Source organism: Rousettus aegyptiacus, unplaced genomic scaffold (genome assembly GCF_014176215.1).
Source record: "Rousettus aegyptiacus isolate mRouAeg1 unplaced genomic scaffold, mRouAeg1.p scaffold_m13_p_13, whole genome shotgun sequence".
NCBI classification, from domain to species: domain Eukaryota; kingdom Metazoa; phylum Chordata; class Mammalia; order Chiroptera; family Pteropodidae; genus Rousettus; species Rousettus aegyptiacus.
The window spans coordinates 23,623,156-23,648,980 of NW_023416288.1; the positions used below are offsets into that span (position 1 = coordinate 23,623,156).

At 33.8% G+C, this 25,825-nt stretch overlaps 1 protein-coding gene across 12 annotated transcripts in view; it reads left to right on the forward strand.

Annotated features, from left to right (window-relative positions):
* The first annotated feature begins 3,603 nt into the window (after window positions 1-3,603).
* PHF14 (PHD finger protein 14) overlaps window positions 3,604-25,825 on the forward strand; it is a 170,614-nt gene continuing 148,392 nt past the window's right edge. For 10 of the 12 annotated variants that reach the window (XR_001598942.2, XR_004953898.1, XM_036230382.1 and 7 more), the window contains exons 1-4: window positions 3,605-4,074; window positions 4,585-4,695; window positions 11,785-12,578; window positions 18,694-18,838. Coding sequence is in view for 10 of the 12 variants with exons in the window: in XM_036230382.1 (XP_036086275.1) it covers window position 4,074; window positions 4,585-4,695; window positions 11,785-12,578; window positions 18,694-18,838 (1,051 nt within the window). In the remaining 2 variants the exon portion in view is untranslated. Of the gene's footprint in view, window positions 4,075-4,584; window positions 4,696-11,784; window positions 12,579-18,693; window positions 18,839-25,825 lie in introns of all 12 variants that reach the window. The other 2 variants (XM_036230379.1, XM_016160745.2) reach the window with 2 other exon arrangements.

Here is a 25,825-nt window from a genome sequence, read left to right on the forward strand (position 1 = left end):
CCCTTTATTAGAAAACATTGAAATGATTTTAGAAGTACCTAGCCATACAAAGTTACAGTTAAGAACTCTAATTTAAACCTGATTTGTACTCCCTTGTAGATATTCGGTCTTTTCTCAATGGGAACAATCTGGGAAATTCTCTTGAAATTCAGAAATTTCAACAGTCTTTCTTTATCAATATTGTTTTTTCTTAAATATATTGGAAAATATTAATAATAGCAAGATAAAATGATCCTTGGACTTCCTGCAAAAGATATCCTTTAATGATTATAAATGACAGCTATTTGGCTAGCTGCTCGCTCCAGCCCAGCTGAGTATTTCTTATTTCCATCTTAAGGTTCTGTCGTAACAAACACTTGTTACTAAAGGCTTCCCTGCAACAGGTACCTTATTCCAGGTGATCACATTTGATAATGTAAGTAACTGTTTTACCATTGCCTGCCATGGACTACCTGTATCTTATTTTCCACTGGTAATGAAGTCATCACGGTCGTTTGACCCACACCAAATCAAATAATAAATCTTAAATTCCTATTGTTGAAGTTTATTTATTTTATGAACACCTTTCTGTACCAAACACTGTATCATACAAGACATTAATAGAAGAAATATAAATCACTTCAGGTATTTTTGTACTGAAAAGAAATTTGGTGCATACAAAATCTTTTGAAAGATTGGGGGCATGAACATCAGGGGGCCAATGAGACTTTTAGTTTCAAGATCATACAACTGTAGCTGTGGTATAGAAATCAGAAAACACATCCAGATATTGCAGCTGACCTTTTCCACAACTGCTCCCCCACCATGACCTTATAACTTTGAAGCTGGTGAGCAGAAGCTAGAATGCAGATTCTATTTTCACAGATATTACAGCTTGCTTTGCTGGTGCTATAGCTGAAGGAAGATAGTCTCTGCCTCCCTTTCACTTTCTAAATCTTATGAGACACAGCATATGTGAATTATATAATTGTTCTAAAGGTTTTTAAAATTTTAGTTCTTCTCACGTTGTTAGTTTTACTTAAATATTTAATAATTCTTGATCGCGTCTATGTCTGTATACATAGATTGTGTGGTATTGGTAGCCAGAATTTATATACCTTGCCTAAATGAGAAGCCCTGTTCACCTGGCAGATAGTGAATGCGAGTTCTATTTATAGCTGTCCTAGCTCTGATGGTTGTGGTGGGTCGGAAGAAAAAGATTGGTGGTGTGGTGAGGATGCAGGTGAGCAGGCTCTCTTTTATGACTTATGAGTCATTTATATTCTGGTTCTTCCTATTTCTTATGGCAGTAGTTACTGGGCTCATTCTTTCTTTCCCCTGTAAATGTAGTGCCCATTCTGGTAATTTCTGGAATCAGACTTCCTACTTAATAGAACTGAACTTGCATTTTTATTCTGGGGAAAAACACTGTTTTCAGTTCCTTTAAAACAGGATTGCTATGTGGCTTTTCCTCTTCTTAGCAATTACTCAGCCTGTTGTCCTAAACTATGCCTTTCTCACAGGCCTTGTTATTTCTAATTTGAGGGTAATGCAGGAAATTTACTGGAAAACTCACTTCAGTGACTTATCTTTTTCACTTAGATGAGATTATTAGTTTCTTAGTTTGGTAGTTTTGTTGGCAATTTGAGTCTACCTTCACAACTTCAATAACCCTCAAAAGTGCTGGTGACACTCCTCTCAGGTTTATAGCTGTCCTATGGTTTTATACTTTTATTTCTATTTTTATATTTCTTCTGTGATTTCAGCAAAATTTGGGGAGAGTAGAAAGGTAATTTACATGTTCAATTACCCTTTGTGAACCAGACCTATTATCCTTAGACTTACAAGACTTCCAACAAACTGATGTACTTTCCCAGCTGCTTTAAAACATGAATCAGGATCTACATCTTCTACTTTAAACCAGATAATTCGATTTTTGTATTCATTTCTCTTATTTTACTTTCCTCAAACTTCTTGGATTTGGTTACAATCATAAGGAAAAGGATTTACTAAATATTATTTAAAATTTTGGAATGGGAGTTTCTACAGCACTATGGAAAAGTTTGAGGGAACACATAGCAGTGCTAGTTTGGGTCAGGTGACTAGAGGTTTAGAGAGATTTGGAAGGGTTTTACATTTTTAACAGAGATGAGGAAGACAGAAAGATGAGACTAATATAATTGGTATAACTATTGTTTTGGAGGAATGTCCTGGGGGTATTAGAAGTAGTCCAGCTTTGGGCGAATCTGATTGGTCATACTCTTTTAGCCCTGGGCATTTGCATGTATCCTTTCTGTGATCTGAACCATCTTTCTCTCCTTTTCTCCCTCCCCCAGGGCAGTTCAGATACTTAATGTTTGGATCTAAATATAACTTTCGCCAGGAAGACTTCCTTGAGTACATTCTTTTCTCTATTCATGTGTACTTTTTTTTTTTTTCCTGGTAGCCCTTTTCGCAATATACAGCAATCGTTTATTAGCTTGTTCATATCCTCAACTGAATCCTAAGCTCTGAAAAGGGCAAGACAACAAATGTCTTACAGAAAGCCCAGCCGCTATGTAATCATCCCATGAATTGTAGAATATAAATATTTACTATTTTTCAAATTTAATGTTATAAAATTTAATTCCAGTATACACAGCATTAATCACTTTTCTTTAAAAAGTAAGTTCCACTGCTGAATTATATGACATGATTCCTATACATTTAATTTACAATCTTTCATAACACTGTATTTCCCCATATTACAAACACTGTCACTTAATGTATACTTGTGGAATAAACAAAGGAATTGAATCAGCTTCATGAAAATCTTTGTCTAACCTTGATTTGATGCTTTAAAAAGTATTAATACTGCTCAGATTCTAACACTTTAATATTGCTTTAAATGGGAATAAACATATGTTTGAAACTATTGCAGGACTGGGATGTCCTGTTGTACATACTGTCCTAATGTTTTTATGGGTTTAAAAATTTATCTTAAAAAATAAATTCTGTAAGTGAATGCAAGGCACTATTTCACATTCATGTGGACACATTCTTAGTTAATGCAGAATATACTTGTGAGGGAATATTTTCAAGATGTATTCTCACTTTTTCTTAGCAAAATTAAATACTGAGTATGTTTTATTAACGTGGAAATGTCTGTCCACAGTACAATCATTCTAACAACAGTTAATTAATATAATTAAATGAATGCTTTTTTCCCTGTTAGAGTTGTTACTTTCAAAGCAGCAATCAAACAAGGTCTAATTTTGAGGGATGCAATTCGTGGCTGTCGGTATTCAGCTTTTTGTTAGTGACTTAGGTTAGCAAACATCCCTTTGTGGAAAGTGTATTCTGAGTAAATCCTTAGAAAACAAAAACTAGAAACAAAAATTGACGCCCAACGGATTTGGGCTAAGGGCGGAGCCTCAGGGATTTGTGGGCGGAGCCGCTCATGGTCTGGGCGGGCTCTGTTCCCGCTCGGTACTACTCGGCTCCGCTCGGCTCCGCTCGGCTCCGCTCGGCTCCCTCTCACCTCCCGTTCGGGTCTGTTCCGCTCCTCTCCTGGAGAGAGGGCGGTGGCGAGTCCAGCGCACGCGCTCTCGGTTTCTGCTGCATTTAGGGCAGCGCTCTACCTTGTGTTTTCACTTCCTTCTCTTCCGAGCTGTATCCGGGTCGTTGCTTTCCCCATTGTCTAAGGCAATCGGCCTTGGACTGCAAATTCTGGGGCTTTTGTTGCTTCTGGTGCAGGCTAATAAAGTTTTTCTTTCTTTTTTTTTTCCTAACAGTTTTAACGGGGGAAATTGACTCCCCAGGGCTGCCAGATTGGCCGCGCTGTCTGGGCCAGAGGGCGCCTCCGCCCGGGGAGCGCAGTGGGAAGGGGCGCGAACGGCCGGGGCCGGTTCTGCGAAGACTAAGGGGCGGGGCTGGGGGGCGGGAGGGACCGCGGGGCTGCACCTCGAGGCTCCCAGGGCCGGTCGGCTGCATCTCAATTTTAAATAGCATCTTTCCAACTTGTTTCCGCGGTCTCAGTCCCTGACCTCGGCGCTGCCTGGGCTCTCGCAGCCTCTCCCTAGGTCTCTTCCAAACGACCACCTCACGGATTCCTTAGTAAGTGTCGGAGGCCTCCGCGGGGAGAAAGGTGCATTTCAGCCTACTAGCAGTCAGGGCCGGTGGGACACAGGGCGGGGGGCTGGGGGGTAGGGGGTGGGAGGGTCCTGCGGCAAGCCGGACCCTTGATGGACGCTTCGCGTCCGCAGACTGCGGGAATGATGGCAGCGTTTATTCCTTGGGTTTTGCATTTCTTCTCTGTTGACTCGTATGGTGCCTAAATGGGAGATTACGAGCGAGTAGGAGAAACATCACAAGGTGTGCAAGAGAGTCAGCTTCGATTTTGGCGATCCCGGGTTCGTACCCTGGGGCTGGAGCTACCCACGTTGCTGCCCGGCCCTCTGCAGCCCATGATCCACCCCAACCTTTCCCCCGGCTCCTCCACATTTGCCGACAACTAAATTGAAAAGATTCCCTGCACGAGGTCTTCTGTATCCTCCCTCAGCATTAAAGCTCTCCCCTGTGCTCGGTGTGGTTATAAATGACGATGTAATATTTTTTTCTTAACAGTGGATCGCAGCTCCAAGAGGAGGCAGGTGAAGCCTTTGGCAGCTTCTCTGCTAGAAGCTCTCGATTATGATAGTTCAGATGACAGTGATTTTAAAGTTGGAGATGCCTCAGGTAAATGTTTCTCTCTTCCCTTCTCCCAGCTTTCTGGAGTTGGGTTTATTTTCAGACTTTTTTTTTCATAGAATCGGTTTTGATTAAAATGCCAACTTAAAGTTAAAGCACATAGATATTTATTTTGTCCATTTGATTTACCACATTTCCCTAAGATCCTTTCACTAGATTCTCTAATTGCTTCTGTTTTTGTTTATACTTAGGTAATTAGCAGGCAAAGGACTTATTCCAAAGATCCAAAAGCATTTTTCTCTGTTATTTAAAATATATTTATGCCTATTTCATGGATAGAGGAAAAAAAAATTGAGAAATGCCCAGAGTAGAATAATATCCTGAGAGTAACATGAACCAGAAACAGCACATGAGCAGGGTTCTTCTCTTTTAAGATCACTTGGCACCCTCTGAGGGGAGTTTTGCTTTTTTTGTATTCACTCTTACCAGAATAAAACTGACCAGATAAAAAAGTTGTACTGTGTGTTAGGTGCTGGACCTTGGGGATTGGGCTTTTCAAAAATCTCTTGAGATGTAAAGCGTGTATACTTGCTCTTTATATTTTGTGATTTTAGAAACAAAGAACTTTTTTAAAAGGTTGTATATTCACATTGTACAGAATTGGAAAACAGAAAAGTATGGTTTTCCTTTGTATCTTCTGTTAATTGTGCCTCATATATATAGATACATAAAAAGTTTTAATTGCAGGAATTAGAAATGGATTCAAATTTTATTTAAATATTTTATGTGACAAATACTAAGACATATGAACAATATAAATTATAATTCTGCCATTTTTAATGAAAATTTAAACAAAGTGAGAAATGAAATCTCTTCTAGTTGTATTCCTTTAACAGTTTTAAAATCTTCTTCTAGAGGGTTTTCTATGCTTAATCATATCTCTCTCCTTTCTGGTTTTTCTTTTTCTTTTTTTCCTAGGGATGATAGGAAGGAATGAAGTTAGGTTGTGTTGTGTTGCTATTATTATTTTTAGTAGCATCAACAGTCAGAAGTCACTTGGTTATTCACTAAGAACTTTTTGTTTCCATAAGCTCATTTAATTTTTATAATAACTTGTGAAGGAGATATTATTTTACATATAACTTGGATGAGGTCACTCAGGCCATCATGAATCTAATCCATATCTCTCCAAAATGCACTATCTTTCCACTGCTTAGATCCTAGGGTATAACCTTGAACCAAAACTATTTGGATGTTGTGACTAATTGAGGTCACTCACAGCAATCAAAAGTTGTTTATCTTGATTAATTGCTTTATAACCTTTGCTTCTCAGTTGTTTCATCTTCTAGTTAGTTGTTTGATAATTCCAAAGGGAAAGGAAAAGAGATAAAATCCAAACCTACTTTGGTTTTCTTGGTGAAACTTTGGTAGATAAAAATATTCTTGTTTAAAATGTTTTGGTTTGTTATGGTACAGGTTGTAAACTGTAACAAAAATAGTTGAGCCTCAGAAATTAGGACTTATTTGAATACCATTATTGGAAAAACTCCAAAATTTAATTTCTTTAAGTATTCCATAGTTATTTTGTGACAATAAATACTGATTTGTAGATATATTTTTTTCTTTTTGTTTATTGAAATGGAGTTATTCACAGGTATCACTTTTCTTTAAATGGGTTAAAACAATTTAGTGGTACAAACTACTTCCTCAAAATAATTTATGCTATCATGCTTAGAGATTCCTGACCTTGTTAAATCTTAATCAGAGTTGATGGGAATTATCTATTTGTGGTAAGTATTAGGATGAGTTTTGTTAGGCTGATAGATTTTTTTTTTTAAAGTCTCCTAAAAGCACTAAAATATATATACTTTCTGTTCCCTCTTTTCATAGCACCTAGTTGGCTGACTTTCACTTTACTTCCCTGGCCCCTGGGGAGCTTAAATTTGTGACCCATGGTCAAAATTTATCAATATATTCTTGATATGTTATTGTAAATGAGAGTTCAGTAGAAAATTATTTTTTAAGAAAATAGTGCAGAATCAGTAGAAACTGAATGATATTTTCTGCTCTTGGTTAAGGTGCTTTAGTGTTTTCCTTAGCTGAGATGTTGGCTTACTCTGAATTACTGGTGTTTTCTATTTGAATCTCTTCTCTTCTCTGCCTATTATAACTGGACTTTTATAAGAAATAAGACATTAGACTTGTCACTGGTTTTCGAACATGTGAAGTTGTAGAATCCCAACCCCATTTATTGGTGGGAGATTAAACTGAAAGTGGAGTAATAGGTGAACATCTGTTTGATCATTGTCATTCAAAACAATCTCCAGAAATGACTCACATAATGAACTATCAAATTCCTTAGAACTTAATGTTAAAGTGGTTAGATTGGTTGGCCTCAATTTTTTATCTGGATTCTGTGCATCAATTTCTTCTGATCCTTATTTTGAAATCTGAAATTTTGACTACAAAACTTCATATTTTTGTTTGGCTTGAAGAATAAATATAGACAATTCTGAAAGGTTATTAAAGGCCCTTCAGGTAAACAATTTTATTCACGTGCTTCTCAGATGGTAAAATCGAAAGAGATAAATATTGCTCAAATATTATCTGCCAATAAGATTGGCAAGTGATTATTGACAGTTAATAGTTTATAAGCCTCTACCATTAGAAAATTATGAAGTGAAAAATAGATTATCTTTTATCTCTAATGTGAAAGTAGAGCTAAATTTCTCACTTTTGATTAAGGACAGTCAATAAATACATTTTAAAATTAATAAGTCCTAAAATGGAATATAAGTGTATTAGAATTATAGTAATAACTACCAGAAGAACCATATTTAGAAACATAGGTAGAACCATATAAAATTATCAGTTTTTCTAGGTATAAAACAGTCATATTGGCAATTTCATGGGTTGGCCTAATTAAAGTGGTTATATTTGAGACTTGGACCTAGGATTAGGCTAGGATAGATTATATTTAGTAATCTACTATATAAATGGAATATTTTTTGCAGATAATTACATGTATTACTTTTACTAAAAAGACAAAATAGCAGTGCTATGTCTCCCAACTCCCTGCCCAAGATCAGATAGTTAACTTTAGATCTTAGTTTAGTTAGGTGAAATTGTCAGAAAATAACTGGAAGAGTCAAACTGAGACTTTGATTTGGTAATATTTTGCGCTTAATCTGAATTTAGCTTAAGTGGATCAAGCCATGTTCCTTGACCATCTGTAGTTTTGTTTGTTTAAAAGCACTTTTCTGGATGTTATGGTGAATTCACAAAGAAATATTGATAATAATAGAATTAAATAAAATAGTAGATAGATGATATAAGGCATGATTGATCACTTAATGCAGTTCAAGTCTTTCAAAGGAGACAGGATTGATCTAGAATTCATTGAGAAGAGATGAGCTAGAAATGGAAAGAAAAGCAATCTAGGTGGGGGAAAGTATGGAGGCTGGAAGATGTCATTTGTTAATTCTGGATCAAGACTGAATGAAAGAATAGTAGAAGAGAAGGGAAAGTAGAATGAGGTCGCATTGAGGCCTTATTTACTAGGCCAGGGTTTCTCAATCTCAACACAGTTGGTGTTTCATGTGGACATTTTCTGTTGTGTCTTGTGTGTTATAGGATGTTCAGCAGTGTCCTGGTCTTCTACTTACTAAATACCAGTATATCTTCCCTACCTAGCTTCCCTCCCTACCACCACCCTTTTAGGGCAACCTTATCTCTAGACACTGCCAGATAACCTCTGTGGGAGAAAATTGTCACAGTTAGAGCTAGAGGGTGAATTGTGTTAACTGATTGGCTTTTTTAAAAAAGAGATATACAGGATTACTTAAAAAGGCCACAAGCTGATAACTGAATAACCAGTAGACTGGAGATGTCTATTATCTATTGTGTCTATTGTATTAGATCAATGAACAGAAAAATCAAATAATTAAATAATTAGGGTTGATGAACAAAGATGATTCTTATATTGCATAGCTAACATAAAACTCTGATTTAAATCATACTGGGTTTTTAAAAATTTTATATTTAATATTTAATATTTATCATGGGGAAAACTTAAGATTGAATATTGCGAAGGAATTCTTGAAGGTTGGTTTTTAAAAATTCTATAACAAAAATTTCTTAGCTGTCAGTTAGTTGAAATAGCTATTACTTAGAGAGATTTTGATATAGTGTGTGTTTAAGAAAAGCTACCTTTTGTTTAACTGAATAAGGAAGTAAAGATTCCAATTTTAAAGATTTTTTTTCTAGTTTAAAAATTTTTACAGTATTTGAAGTATTTGGCTTATTTCTCTAGTCTATTTAGTCATTCCTTTTCCCTTTTTTTTTTTTTTTTTTTTTTTTAAGGGCATAAGAGTGGATTTGGAACTTGGCACAGAGTCATTGTTTGAATTTGTCATAATGGGAAATTTTTCTCTGCAGCCTACAGAAATATAATTATAGACAGCCAAGCACTTTTCATTTTCTCATTGTCATTGTTACCAAGTTATACTTGGAACTAAATACTGTTTATCTTCATCCTTCAAGTGCATATGCACCAAAAAGTAGTCATGACTAATCAGATGAAGAAGTTATTTTTCAGAGCTCAAAGAAAAATAAAATTTGATATATTCTTGATGCTGACAGATGAAGTATCGCTAATTTGTTGTATTTGGAGAATGAAGGGTTGGATAAGCCACTAGGATTTAGATTTGTGGAAAAATCTCACATTCTTGTAGTGATACGTTAATAAATGTAAAGCATTTAATTTAAATCTTTTTAAAATTATTTTTTGATTTGGGCATGATTACAAAAGACATCAATTTCCCTCTACTTTGAAAAATAATTGATTGATATGGCAACCATAACCAAAATAAATTTTCAAAAATTCTTGACATTATGTAAATTTACCAAGTAACAGCAAAGTTGGATTGGTCTCAGTTTTGTTCAAATAATCACATTTGTATCCCAGTTATTCTTTGTGTCTGTTATGTTATTGGTAAAATTATTAGGAGTACTTTTTATGTACTTCTACGAAGGTGTCTAGAAGTTTGTTCAGGGGAAAAAAGCACCTCTTCATCTCCTAGTTGTCTTGATTATGACATTGCTGGAAGATGTTCCAATTTTCTGCATTCAGTGTGCACAGATCCTTTTTTGTCTTAGAAGTCTTTAGTTAACTTTATATTTATTAGATCCTTATCTAAAAGTATCCAGAAATAATTAATATTTTTTACCCAAGGTAGTTTTTCTTGGTAGATTGGGCTAAATTGGTGTGAGTGGCATAAAAAAAGTATAATTTTCTTAATGATTTGTAGAGCTATTGGAGTAAAGTCACCTAGTTGTGATTGATATTGAGTCCCACACTTTTTGAAATCTAAGAAGCTTACAAATCCAAAGGTATTTCCTAAGTTTGGCACAAACTAATTTGATGGTAAAACCTGACTGGAACAGATAGGAATGTCTTTGTAGTGTTTATATATCATACTTATAAATATTCATACTGTTTACTACTGAAATAATGTGTTTGGTTATAGGATAGTATATAGACCTCACTGGAGGTGTTAGTGTGATATAGTGTGCATATACTATTCTGTTTTTCAAAAAATTTTTAAAAATCTAAATTCTGAAACACATCTGATTCCAAAAATACCGGATTAGGAATTGTTGACCCATATGGTGTTGCTCTTGTGTCCTGTGCAAGATTGTTTAGGATGAAAGTATTTTTTCACAACAGTCCTGAATAAACTGTGCATGGTAATCTTGAGATTGACAATGATTTACTTTATAAGGTCAATCAACATCTGCTAAATATTTGTTAGTTTGTTTTTGTTTGTTTGTTTGTTTATTAATCAGCCATTTGTAAAGGGTTTCTGAGATATTTTAAATACCATGTACTAATTACGGACAACTTTCTTTCATTTACTGCCCATACTTACAGAAGCTAAGTCTGCTTGAGTTAACAGAAATTAAAATGGTGTGGAAACATGGACTTTTTTCACCATTTATTATTACCCTTTCCTTGGTTATGTATAGGTGCAAAAAAATTCATCACCCTACAGATTTTACTGTTGATGTTGATCATGACCTGACTCTGATTAGTTTGTTTTCTACTTTCTCCGGTTCTCCTTTTTTTTTCTCCTCCTCTTTATCCCTCTCCTCAGATATTCTAGAGTTTTATTTATTTGATTAGGTGTAAAGAGAGAATTAGAAGGTTACTGAGTAGCTTTGGGCTAAGAGGGCCAGTGTTGCCCTAGGCAGGAATGAAAGAATTTTGCTAGAAAGCTTATAGTCCTGCTTGAACTCTTTAATACCCTTAGCCTACCTTTTTAATGAATACTGTGGTTGCTTATTTCCAAGATGGATTTTTTAAAAAATCGTATATTTATTTCATTGTAGGGGCTGTAGCAGTTACTTCATAGAATTTTTCAAAGTTTAGGTGATTCTTTTATTGATATGAACAGTATCCTAATCAGGAAAATTGAGAATTTCTCTTGCAACTTCCATTTTTCTGTGCCATTGTTATTGTCTCCTCACACCTGTGTACTTACTTAGCACTCCGAAAATTGATTGGCATATTAGAGATGTGGTACAAGTTGGTTGTCGTAAATATCTATGTTCATTTTTGCTGGGTAAAGTATGAAATAAGTGAAACAAAGTTTTTTGAACCAGATTTTTCTTGTTCCGAATATGACTCTATGCTTATGATTCCATATAGTTTATGAAAGGAAGATGTAAGAAAAGAATTTGATGTGAATATATTATTATTAAGTTAAAGTCAAGTGCCCAATTTGAAAGAAATCACATTTACTTTTAGAGAAAAAAAAATTGCCTCTAGGGTATCCAGTATAGCATGAACTATATATAGGACACAAAATTGTGCTTCTCTTTTTAAAGCATACAGTAATTTAGAGTTACATATCTTCATCTTCATTAGTGCTATATTGAACTAAAACCATTATACCAGTGTCATTGATTTATTATTTAATTAGGTTGGGAATGTCTACCATTCTTTGACTTAAATTTGTTTATATTGTTTTGAAAGTTATTCACAAATTTTGGTGGTTTCATTCGTGTCAGCGTTGTGTGTGTGTGTGTGTATGTATATACATATGTGTGGTTTTTTTTTTCTCATATTTTCAACAGATTCTGAAGGGAGTGGTAATGGAAGTGAAGATCCCTCAAAGGACAGTGGAGAAGGTTCCTGTAGTGATTCTGAAGAAAATATTTTAGAGGAAGAACTGAATGAAGATACTAAAGTTAAAGAAGAACAACTTAAAAATTCTGCAGAGGAAGAAATACTGTCATCAGAAAAACAGTTAATTAAAATAGAAAAGAAGGAAGAAGAAGAGCATGGAGAAAGATCTAGAAAGAAAAAGGAGAAAGACAAGGAAAAAGAAAAGGAAAAAGAGAAGGAGCAAGAGAAGGAGAAAGAGAAAGAGAAGGAGAAGGAAAAAGCTACAGTATCTGATAATGTAGCTGCTTCTGCTGCTGCTACCACACCAGCCACAAGTCCTGCCATTAACACATCTCCTTCAGTCCCCACCACAACTGCTACAGAGGAACAAGTCAGCGAGCCAAAGAAGTGGAATCTTCGTCGAAATCGACCACTTTTGGATTTTGTATCTATGGAAGAACTGAATGACATGGATGACTATGACAGTGAAGATGACAATGATTGGCGACCCACTGTAGTAAAGAGAAAGGGAAGATCAGCATCTCAGAAAGAAGGAAGTGATGGAGACAATGAGGATGATGAAGATGAGGGAAGTGGGAGTGATGAGGATGAGAATGATGAAGGCAATGATGAAGACCATAGTAGTCCTGCCAGTGAAGGGGGTTGCAAGAAGAAGAAGAGTAAAGTTCTTAGCAGAAACAGTGCTGATGATGAGGAACTGACCAATGATAGCCTGACACTATCTCAAAGCAAGAGTAATGAGGTAGATCAACCCAATTTTTATGATATCTGTCTGTCTGGGGAAAAGGGAATTCTGTAAACCATTCTACTCGTTATATTAAGTGGCTTCCTTGAAATCCTATTTATAGACAGCTATGGGAGCAAATAAGTGCCTAAACTGTAACATTTATTCATTTGGTCAGCCAACTTTTATTGAGTATCTGCTATTTGTCACCGTTCTCAAGGAACTCACAATCACCGTCCTCAAGGAGCTCACAGTCTAAATAGTTGAGAGATATTTTTCTATCTGTAGATTTGGGAAATGGTAGGATTTTCCTTTCCCCTTTCTGTCTTCTCACCCCATTGTTCATAGGACTGCTGAGTGGTACTAAGTGGATTATGAAAAAGGTCACCTTTCTTTCAACTTGGTTATATCCACATCCACATAAAAATTTAGACGTTTAGAATACTTTAGAGCAGCTTAATGATTGTCTCAGATTTTTAGATGTTCATTTTGGAGGCTAATCCTTTATACAAGTTGTAGCACCCATCATCTGAATGGTCACCAGATCTTTGCTTTAAATGTGTGGGAGTAAATAAGTACTATGTGTTCACATATATTTAGTGAATAAGTTCTCTACAAAGAAATGAAAACAAACAAACATTTTTATCATAAAACAAACATTTCTATCATAAAACTACAGTAATGACTCACTTCTTCCACTTGAAGTTCTACTGCTGAAAGTTAGGTTTATCCATTGGGCCCGAGATGCAACATTCAAGACTCTTCAGTCAAATACATTTGTGTTTCTTTGTCTGTGTGTTTATGTATATGTTTTTCTTCAAAAGCAAGATTGAGTTGTCTTTTCACATGTAGATGTATATGTTACATCACATGTAGAACTATAATAATTAAGTGTCATTTTCATTAATGTGTTTACAGTTGCAAAACTTCACTTTTCACTTTACCAAGTTTTTTTTTTCATATCATTGAAATAGGTTAAACTGATTGAAAATTTTTTCTTTTAAGCTTTTTTTTTCTTTTATATTCTGCTTGTAAGTTTTATATAGCAGTAATTATCTTAAGTAAGTTTCACTTAAAAATTTGGTGATTTTTTTTTTTTAACCAAGTAATATGTAGCAGTCTATGAGGGGTTATATGTCAGAGATGAAACAGCAGTTTCTCTTGTAGATTATAATGTTTCAGTTCTAATTTGCCCACTTTCATATGAAGAATATTGCTTGCCTCCAGTGCTATCTTAATTCTTATATTTAGGTAAGGGAAAGTTGTCATCGGAGTATAATATAATATTTATAATAGTGTAGCATAGATAGTTGCATATTCCCAATGCCAGTTTATAGAAATAGAAGTATGGAAAATCCAGTTGTTCATATCTGATGTAGACATGTATCCAGTTAATTTTATAGCACATAGTACTCAATCTGTGTTTACTGAATAAGTTTACCTTTGGCAACATTACTTCCTTTCTTCATTTTTATTAGCTCAACAGTCACAAAAGTAGGCTGGCTAATGATAGAATCACTGTGGATTAGATTAGTGCTGAGGTGTGGGAAACACCTGCATATGTTTAGAAATTTGCCTCATTAAACATGTACATTATCCATTTGTTAATAATCTGTAATACATAACGTTTTACTTAAGAGGTTGTAGACTATTTTTTATGATACATTTAGAGGCCATATGCACTATTTAGTTTTTCTTACCAGAAGAGACTTTAATAAATAAGGGGACATTTTATTTAGGTTAACAGTCCTGACAGTTAAAGGAATGAGATTCCAGAGCATTTCTTGGAAAAGTGCCTTGTTTCTTCTTAAGTAGCTAAATTATTTCCTTTTGTTAATTTATATTGTTTTCTTCTGCTCTACCTTATGCAGAAATGTAGAAGAACTTGTAGGATAAGGTAATTTTCCCTTAATAATATTCTACCTGAATGCTTGATAACTTTCCTCCCCAAGACTATTATTTGCATTCTTCAATAATTTTTGATGATTTTAGTTCTATTTAAGTGTTACTCGAATTAGATATTCAGTTGTAAAAGATGATTGCTTAAAGGTAATCCCTGTTGTCTTACAGTCAGTGTTTGTATCTTACTTTCCTGGTTATCTTAAGTAGTTATATCTTGCCAAATATTCGCTAGTTAATGCATATGTATTTGATTATATTTTAAGTTTTATTTTTCTCTGCTTTTATTTCAAGTTTTCAGATTTGCTTTGTAGTAGCGATAGCTAAAAATGTGGCTTTAGAAATACATTATATGATTATATTTACTTTATAAGCAGATAAACTTTTTTCTTGGTTGCTATGTCAGGTGCTTTATAGGGAAATGATGTTGGGTATCATGTAAATGATATGTAAGAGCTTTAATAATTTTGAAATTTCTTAGGGGAATTTGTTATTTTTTTTTTGAGTAGGGGCCATTTATAACTATTAGCTCTTAATGGCCTAAACATACCTATGTCACAGGCCTTGAACTACTCTAGAGCAGTGGCTCCCAAACATTTGGTTTCAGGGCCCCTTTATATTCTTAAAAAAGTTATTGAGGATCCCAATTATTATTTGTATAGGTTATACCTATATTTACCATTTCAAATTAAAACTTAAGTTAAAAACAAACAAACAAAAAGACATGTGGAAGCACACCAGTGATCAGATCGATAATGCTATTCTATGTCATGTTACCTGTGGAAAACTTCACCTTACACCTGTGAGAAAGAGTGAAAAAGGCAAATAACCTCTGTATTATTATGAAAATAGCCTTTACCTTGTGAACCTTCTTGAAAGGAGAGTTCTCAGACTATACCTTGAGAACTATTCTAGAATTGAGCATTAGATAACCTGCATTTTCTGAATATGGGAACTTGCCTTTATCAATTATGACATTTTTTTTTTAATTTAATGCAGTTTGAACAGTCCCCTCAGAATATGGTTCTGTGTCCTTTTCAAACTTTTATCTTGAAGCTTTGAGATCACTAGAGTTATCTTGCCTTTTAGTCTTCCAAAGTGAATTATTTGGGTAAGACCCTATATAGCATTTTCAGAGAATGGTTCTCACTTTCAGAAATTTGAAACTAGAGCCGTGGATGAGAATTAATATATGACAGAAAATTATATCAATAGAAATTTTCAGATGAAACTTTTTTTTAATAAAAAGGCTGTGTTATGTTATATGGACTAGATGTCTTGGCATGTGAGGAAATGGCAGTTGTCATCTGATTTGCTAAATAAAATGTAAACATTTTGCCAAAATTTATAAATAGCCAATTGCGTTTAGGGCTTCTTACTTATTAATCAATTTCCTTTTGACACATTTCAAAATAAAACAAATTGCTCTAAGGTCTGAAATTACTTGAGGTTCTTGAGAATTTAACCTTATTTAAAAATGTAGATGAAGAACCATTGGTCAGACTTCAAGGTATACTAATTTTATTTTTTCTTTAGGCCAGTAGGATTCCTCTACTTCTGGTTTTAGGTGAAATATGCTGTAATTTACTTCTGTTAAAAACATATAACAAATAGAATTTATCCCTATGAGTATATTATTTATAATCATCTCTGGAATGCATATATAAATGAACATTAAATATATATTAGACCCATGGAGAACATTGGGCAGTGTTATCATTTTTAGTATAAATATTCAATCCCAAGGGAAAAATGAAATAATTTACTATAATTTATTACTCTAGTGTCCCATTTATTCTTATAATTACCATTTGATTCCTTTAAATTATTCCCTAATATTAAAATTAGTCTAGGTGATATACTCTAGTACTGTTAAAAACCCATTTTCCCCATTTCTATTTTTCTGTAAAAATCATACTTTCAAATGATATATTTTGTAGTAAAAACTTGAACTTCATCATTTTCTCCAGAAACTTGAAAAATGATATACAGCTTCAGAAATATGCTAATAAAATTGATATTAAATTTGCTTTTATATTCTGATCATAAGTGTGTTAAACTCATGTTTGATCTATTAAAGATAACTGGGAGCATAATTTTTTAAGAGAATGTATTATATATATTTTACCATTGAAACATAATCCGCCATTTGGTCGGATAGTATTAGAGGGCTCTAGTTCCCCCATTTCTCTCTTTGCTTTTTCATTTCTAGCAAGATCTCTAATGATGAGAATCAGAGAGCCAGAAGTACCAGTTAATTTTGTTTTCTCTACTTCTAAATGATAACATGTGTAGAGAAAAATTGGTGTAGAGATATAATTTATCCCCTTACTATTTTTTTTTTTTTTAGCAAAATGGAAAAATAAGAAAATAATGGAATTAGAGCTACCTGTTGATGTTAATTTTTATGATCCAGAAAATGTACTTGTTTCCCGCATAGGTAAACTTTTTTTCAAGGCCTAATTAATTGTAACTCAACCAGAGAAATATTGTAGAGTCCATAAACAAGAGTTGTTCATTAGGTCTTTTTCTAGCCTGTGTTTTTTTTTTTTTTTTTTTTAACCTATACGTGGTATTTTATGAAGTCTTTTCTGGATTGACCATGGGAAATTATTTAAAGTAACTGTACCCTTTGAGGCTTATAACTTTTCTTTTGAGATTCCAAGGAAGATTCCCCAATGTAATATGTTACTTTTCTTGAACCACCTAAAGAAGTACAGAGGAAAGAATGGGAATGAAGATTTATTGAGTACCTAGTATATCTTAGGAACATTCTTGCATATATTATCTTGTTAATTCTTAGAACAACTCATGAGGTAGGTATTATTTTTATCACCCCATTTTACAAATGAGAAAACTGCAGCCTCAGGGTTCAACAGCTGTTAAATGAGAGCTAAGAAAGATCCCAAAGAATGTTTGACTTTTAAGTCAAATGCTGTTACCTTACTTTTTTGGAAGTTTTTATTTGCTTGTCATGTCCAAAGCCCTTAAACTACTTTAGTTTTATAACAAAGAGAAGCAAAATATACAATTTTAAAAAGTGCTGGAATTCTTAAGAGAAATGGCATACCTTCTTGTTGACTTTTGTATTCTTTTCTGATTTGTTTTACAGATCAACTGCAAGTTTAGATATATTACACAGAATATATTGATAGTGTTAATTGTGACATTCAGGTGTCGTTCAAACATCACAAATTGCTATTGAAATGATGACTAAATGGTTCCTTTTGAAACTGGTCAGTTTAAAAGGATATAAAGATATAAAAAACGATTTGGAACTATGTTTAACGAGTATATACTATGGAACTATTTTGTTTCTGATTATGGTTAGGGTCTTGAAAATATGTAGACCCAAGTGCCATGTTTTATTATATGTAATGCTAAGCCCAATCTATTAAATATGACAAGAATCATTATCTCGTTAAATCATTTAAGATTTAAATTCATAACGCAGAAGGTTTAACTTAAAAGAAGCAAACTTGAAATTTTTCTTTAGATTTATCTAATTATATTTCTCCTTTTATGTTACAATTAGGTATCTGTATTACAGTTTTACATTAGACATGACATAAACCTAATAGAGTGCTCTGACTCTCTTACAATTTGGCTCCTTTTTAGATAGTTTTCTGTACCTGTATACACAGATATACCTAGGTAGGTGCTCATGTATTCACCATCCAGTAGTTTATGATTCTGGAACTTCTGAATTCTCCTTAGATACTTAAGGATTATAAAGTCTGTAATTACGCTATTATGTACATATTTGCTTATATGTTATCTTGAATTGATTTATTTCTGTTTAATATATGTGTGTCTTGTCTTCCCTAGGCAGGATTATAAGTTTCCAAAGAGTAGGAGTCTAATGTTTTATACTTTTTAAACCTCTATACTGGATTAATAATTGTTTGTAGGTTAATTTTTCCATTCTCCTAGTTTGAGAGATCAGACTGTAATTCAGAGTGTCAAAGCAGATTTAGAGTTGTTAGTTGCATGCTTGCTTTTTCATTTCCTAGAGAAGAGCGAATATGGGACTTGTAGAGAAGTGAAAAATAAAAGGGCCCTTATAGGGTCCTTTGGCAAAGGTGTGCTTCCCAGATGTAGCATACTCTGAAATTACTAACAGAATGGGGAATGCAGCATAATTTTGGAAATGCATAAAATAAAGTGAGAATTTTATTTAGTAAAGTTACTTTTTAATTTAAATATGTGATTTTCTGATATATTTTACTATTAGGACTCGCTGATTCTTGAAAAGAGTCAAAACTGGAGTTCTCAAAAAATGGACCATATTCTGATTTGCTGTGTTTGTCTTGGAGATAATAGCGAAGATGCCGATGAAATAATTCAGTGTGACAATTGTGGCATTACAGTCCATGAAGGTAATTTTGCTTTGTTTTATCTCCTTTTTTGAAATGGCCGATTAACAGTGTTTCCATAAGTAAATCAACCCTTTTACATTTGTAATATTCCAGAATTTTTCTGTAATATTTCATGATGTCTCAGTTGATACTGAATCCTTAAAGTATGATGAGTGTTATTTTTCAGATTATGTTAATTTTAAAATCTACGGGCATGCTACTCTGAACAAGGCCGATCCCCTCTGATCTCAGAAGCTAAACAGGGTTGAGCCTGGTTAGTACTTGAATGGGAAACCACCGAGGAAGACCAGGTGCTGTAGGAGTAAAAAATGAAAAAATAAGGGATTATAAATTGACAAGGTCTTTGCAACCTGTGAGGTCAACCAAGGGTTGACTCACCTAAAAAAATAAATGTTTTTTTAAAAACACTTTTAAAACTAAATTTATTGGAGTGACATTCATTAATAAGATTATATAAATTTCAAGTGCATCATATTATAATACATCCTCTGTATATTGCATTGTGAACTCATCACCCAAAGTTCAGTCTCCTTTCATCAACATACATTTGACTTCCTTCACCCTCTTTAACCTCCCTCCAAAATGTTTTTAAAAATTAAAATAGAAATGTTATTATGTCAAAACCACAGTATTTATTTGATGGTCAGAGTTATGTTTTTTTTTTTTCATGGCATTTTCTAGTTTTTAAATGAAATTTAGATGTAGAAAAAGTCTAGTATGTTAGTCTAGCAGAATGTCATACAGTATTTAAAAAATACTCTAAGTCTAGTTTCTTATTTCATAGTTATTTTTAATTTTGAACTTGAAAGGAGAATTTATAGAGATCATCTTTTAAAATCTAAAATAAGAGTCACTGTAATATATTGAAAGTATTTTTTCTGATTATAATTTTTGAACCTTTTTTGTTACTTAATTTTTTTTTTTTACTTATAAACTTTTATTTTGACATAATTTTGGACTTACAAAAAAGTTATAGGAATAATTCAAAGAATTCCTTTATACTCTTCACTCTGATTTCCCAGTTGGTAATATTTTACTATATTTGTTTTATCTTCTCATATAATAGTTTTTATCTGACCTCTATGAGAGTAAACCCCCTCTATCCCTAAATACCGCAGTGTATCTTTTTAAGAAAAAGGGCATTCTCTTACATAACCACATAATTATCAAAGTCAGGAAATCAGCACTGATAGAATATTGTTATACAATCTATCGACTGTATTCACATTTTACCAATTATCCCAATAATGTAAACTCTAGCAAATTAAATCCAGGATTATGCCAATTATCCCAATAATGTAAACTCTAGCAAATTAAATCCAGGATTATGCACTGCATTCAGTTGTCATGTCACAGAATGTTTAGTCACCTTTAATCTAGAACAGATACTGAGTCTTTATGTTTCATGATATGATCAAATTTGAAGAATAGAGGCCAGTTTTTTTATATAACGTCCTTTATATTGGGTTTTTCTTACGTTTTCTCGTGATTAGGTTCAGGTAGGTTATGTGCTTTTGGTAGGAATGCCACAGAAGTTATGTTGTGTTATCATTGTATCACATTGGAAGCATATTATGTTTATTTGCCCAGTTGCTGGTTGATGTTACTTTGATCACTTGATTGAGATTCGTTGAGTACTTTCTATGTGCTAGGTATTTGGTAGATTTTAGGCATGTAAAATGAACGATATAGAAATTTCTGACCTCATGAAGCTTAATGTTTGGTAAGAGAGACAGGCAATGAAATAATAAAACAATAAATAAATATGTATCACATGGTGACCTGGACAATGGAGGAAAATAAAGCATGACAAGGAGTATTGGGAATGCTAAGAGTGGGGGTGGTTGAGTGGATAAGTTTATAAAAGGTGATAAGGAAAACTCTCTCTGATAAGGTAGTATTCGAGCACTTACCTGAAGTATGTGAGGGAGAAGTTTTTAGAAAGAGCACTTTAGGAAGAGGGACCAGTGAGTGTAAAGATCTTGAAGTGAGAAGATGCTTGGAGTGTTTGTATAATGGCACAGAGATTAGTACGGCTAAAACTGAGTGAGCCAGCTGGTTTAGTGGTGGGGTAGAGATTGGGGCAAACAGGTGAGACTTTTACTGTGATGGATATAGGAAGACATACGTGAGTTTTGGTCAGAGGATTAATCTAATTTGATTTATATTTTGGAAGGATCACTCTGACTGTTGGTTTGAGAGTAGACTGAGGTGGGGTCTAAGGTAGGAATCAGGGAGATCATTATAGTGACCCAAGAAAGAAATAGTTTTGAGGTAAATAGCATAAGTTTTATTTTAAACTGTCCAGAGTGTAGGTAAGATATTGGGACTAGAAATATAAATTTGGAACTCATCACTCTACAGACATTATTTAAAGCTCTGAGATTGGATGTACTCTCTAGAGAGTAGTAAATTCCTAGCACTTCAGTGGAAATGGAGAACACATGGCTGAGCAGTGAGGTAAGAGGAGAACCATGGGAGAGACTCCCAGGTGGCTCCCTCCCCTTGGAGGGAAGCAGGGGAAGGCTTGCCTTGGGTGGCCGCAAGATGAGTAGTTTTCCGCACCTGCCTGCTAGAATCTTAAAAGTTTATATAGAAGCCTTAACTGGGGTCAGTCATGTACACTGGAGGCCCCAACAGGTTCAGTCACATACCCCGTCCAGGTAGTCTCATCAGCACATTTCTAGCTCGAGGCTGTGTCTTTGGGCAGCTTCTAGCTGAGGAAGGCAAGTGGAGCGCATATTCCAAGTACAGGGGAGAGACTGGGGAGCCTTCAGTTGCCCAGGTCCATCTCTGGGGTCAGACTTGTTGATGACTTACCCCAATAGGCCATTTACATTTTATTTTCTGTTACTTGGTATACATTTCCTGTGTCATTTATTAATAGGTTTTACTGGTCTTTTTCTCATTGACTTATTCGAATTCTTTTTAAAATGTTAATCCTTTGCCTGCTGTTTGTGTTACAGTTATTTTCTATCCTTGCAAATGTTTTTTTTGAATCTAGTCCTGTACCTTTTAACTTTGTGGTATTTTTCATTGTTTAGAATGTTTATTTTTACATTGTCACATCCGTAGATCTTTCTCTAATACTTTTTAAGCCCCCAAGTGAATTTTCATCTAAAATTAATTCAGAGAAATGGAAATTTTATAAAGTGTAATAGGAAGCTAATGTTAATATGGTTTGTTTGCTTTTTAAAAATTTAAGTACCTAAATGGCACACTTTCATATTGTAATTCAGCCATGCAACTTTCCCTTGAACATCTCATGGTTAAACATGAACTCCGTTGAATGCTTTATTTTAGAGGAAACTATTTACCCATTGTAAGATAATGCAGGAATGTTAAATAAAATGTGGGAAGTACAGAACAAAGAGTAGAAATAATATTTCTGATAGTCCTAATACCCAGACAGCCAGAGTTGGTGCTTTGGTGTACTTCCTTTATCTTTTCTTCCCTCCTCCTCCTCCTCCTCCTCCTCCTCCTCCTCCTCCTCCTCCTCCTCCTCCTCCTCTTCCTCCTCCTCCTCCTCCTCCTCCTCCTCCTCCTCCTCCTCCTCCTCCTCCTCCTCCTCTCCCTCCTTTTCTTCCTTCATACTCCTTAAGTAATCATAATTAAGAGAGACTTTTAAGTTGAGGTTTTGCTAAAAGATAGTACTCCAAATATTGTTTTTTAAATGTACGATTGTCTAATTACTTTTCATTGGATTTATTTCATCTAAATGTAGATAAATCTCTTCTCTTTGAAATCAAATGGTTTCATACTGTCAGTTAGTATAAACACCTTTGTGACAAAATCTTGTAACCGACTTGTAATGGTAGGGTACCCCTGACTTTGATGTCAGGTATCCTGATATACTGATTGCACTGTGTCTAAAGAAAAATGTCAGATATGTGTCAGAGTATATGACAGAGCATTAGGTAGTGCACTTGCCAGCAATTAACCTTAAATTTAGTTGCTATGCATTAAATCGGATCAGGTCTACTAAAAAATATTTTCTCCTAGTTTATTTTTTCATTCTGCTGTTAGCCTAGCCCTAGACCATTTTTATGTCTTAGTGTATATGTACATATCCTCGTAAGTGTTTACTGGGTAGTAAAGTATGTTCAAGTTATAACCATTTGGAATTTATAAATCAGAAGGCATTTTTGTTCATTTATGCTTAAGGATATATTTCTGACAGGTATCATGCATGTTGCAAGTTCTTTTTCTACTCATAAATAACAATATTACTTGTTAAGATCTTAATAGATTTTGTAATCAGAGGTCTAACTTTAGGATGTTAAATACAGAAAAAGCGTTTTTAAGTTTTTAAATGCAACTTTTGTATTCCTGCTTTTTTTTTTTCCTTTCTATACTGAGAAATAATTAGGATAGATACAATTAAATATATATCATAGATGAGGTAACTCAGTCTCAGAGATGCAGTCTGTCCAGTTACATAGCTAGAGGGTAGAGACTACTGGAGTTCTGGTCCCTCGTGACAAGTTAATGCGGAAAATTTCCACTTTTTTGGACTATTCTTACCCTTGTATAATTCAAAACAATTGTAAACACATTTTATATTATTTTCTCTTAAATATGATTGGTGTGGGTTGCATGTGTTTCTTACAGGTTAATCCTAAATAGGTAGCCATAGAAACATGTTTTCTGTTTACTAATTTGAAATTATGGTCAATTTACATGAAATGGATTTTATATGTCTATGAATTTTTTATTTTATATGTTTACCTATTTAAAAACTCTTGTTTCCATAATCATATTGAAGAAGCATTTTTTGCCTGGTCTACTTATAGTTATGGTAATTTACATTTTATGGTAATTTAAATTTCATTTCTTATGGAAGAAAGAAAAAGATTTAAAAATGTATTTAGCCATTAATTAAAAGATTAGAGTGGTTATAAAGTGTTAGAACTTTGGTCTATAGCTGAGTAAACCCAACAGGTATGGCAAAGAAATATGGGAAAAGTGGCAGTGAAAAGCAAGGAGAAATTTCTATAAAGGTGATTACACAGTATGGGTTATTTTTCAGGATCAGTAAAGCTAAAGAAGAAATACTTATCCGCTTGCTGGTCATTCTTTGAGCTTGCACAATACTAATCTTCTAGGTTACAAAGTAGAAATTTTCTAGGAGAGGAGCTCAGAAATCGTTCTTGAGGTTGTTCCTAGGTGGTTAAATCTCTTTTTGGATGTTTGCTATATGTGTAGTATCTTCTTTAAAAATAGAATTGAAATTTTGCTTTATTCTAAAAAAGTGAACTGCTGTGATTTACCTCGATTTTGGTGAATGGAATGAATAAAATGGATAGCCCCTTGGGGGCTTTATTATGCTGGTAATTGCTTGCCTCTTTGCATGAATACAGATGAAAGAATTGGCTTCAATGGAACATTATTTTTTAAAGAAAATAGACTTTTTTCCTTGTTAATGCATAACCATTTGAGAAAAGAGATTGACTTTTTGTTTTGTTTTATGATTTTCTTTGAATACAACATTTTTGCTTACTGTTGCATTTATAAAAAAATTGTCTTTTATCGGTGACAATAATAACTGCTCCCAAGAAGAAAATTATATTTCCTTTTAATTTTGTAATTTATCATTTTAAAAGTGTATAGCTGAACCAAAGTGATGAAGGTGATGATTACCAACCACAATTTAATAAATTAAAGAAATTAATGAGTTTTGATTACTTTGCTTATCTTTTATACCATAGTCTATCTAGCTCCTGTAAAATCTTTTTCTTTGTTCTCTTTTATGACTTTTACATTATGTTAAGTTTCACTATAAAGCCTTTAAATAGCATAAGATGACGATATTTATTGGATTTGTTTCAGGCAGCTTATGTAAGTCATAGCTGCAAATCAACTTAGTTTTCTGCCTCCTAGGCTGTTTTAATTATAATCTGTATTGAGTGTATTATATGACTAAAATACAAATGACTGTTGGTTGACCTATTAAATGACATCTAGTAAATTAATGTTGTTACCTCAGATTATTTACTAGTTGTATGTACTTTTTCTTTCTGAGTGATTTATTTGAGTCTGTATTTACTTATTTATGTAGTTATTTATTTATTTATTCTTAATTTGGGTGTCTGGTGATTGTAAGAAGGCAGTGTCCAAGTTAGGCTGCTGTTGTCTGTTTAATGTATAGCCAGTTCAGATAATCACATGACCTTATATTGGACACACACACTCCCCCCCCCCACACACACACTTAACTAAGTGGTGAAAACTTTTCAGAGATGATTGTCACTTACATATGTGGGTTTTCTCATAGTTATTTTTCTAATGTCTCCAGTTTATTGGAGGTTACTGTAGGTGCCCCTTAGAACTTGCCACTAAGACTACCCTCTAGAATAAACCTGGTCACTAGCATCCTGGGATGGTTGATATTTGGGTGTCTATAGAAGCTACCCATCTTGAGAGTTAATTTTTTGTTCATTTTAGTTATGAATAAATTTTTACAGAAGATAGAATCATAGATGTTTAAAAAGAACAAATATCTCATATAGCTAGAGTTGGCCCATTTGTGAATGGAACTTAGCATGGCTGACTCTAGTCTAAACTGTTCAAACTCTTCTGTCAAACTGTTCCCATTTGTGTGTATGTGTGTGTGTGTGTGTGCGTGCGCGCGCGCGCACTCCCGCATATTTCTGTATTTTCCTTTTAGTAATTCTTACTTTGCACTTTTGGTTGTATGAGTTTGCCTATTAATCTGCCATCCCCAAAATTAAATCAAGGCTTTTTATGTTTGTATGTTTGTTTTGCATGGTTGTGGTCTTTTATATATATTTTACTGGTCAGTACAAAAGGAGTTCAATAAGTACTTACTAATCGATAATTCCTAGACTCACTCTATTTTTTTTTAGTGAAACTCATATTTAAGTATTTTTTAAAATTAAAAAAATTAACGAACTATAAATTTTCTCCCTCCTGTAATGCTTTTCCAGTAGGTCTAGAACTGTTTTAAAAGGCATTTATTTTATTGTA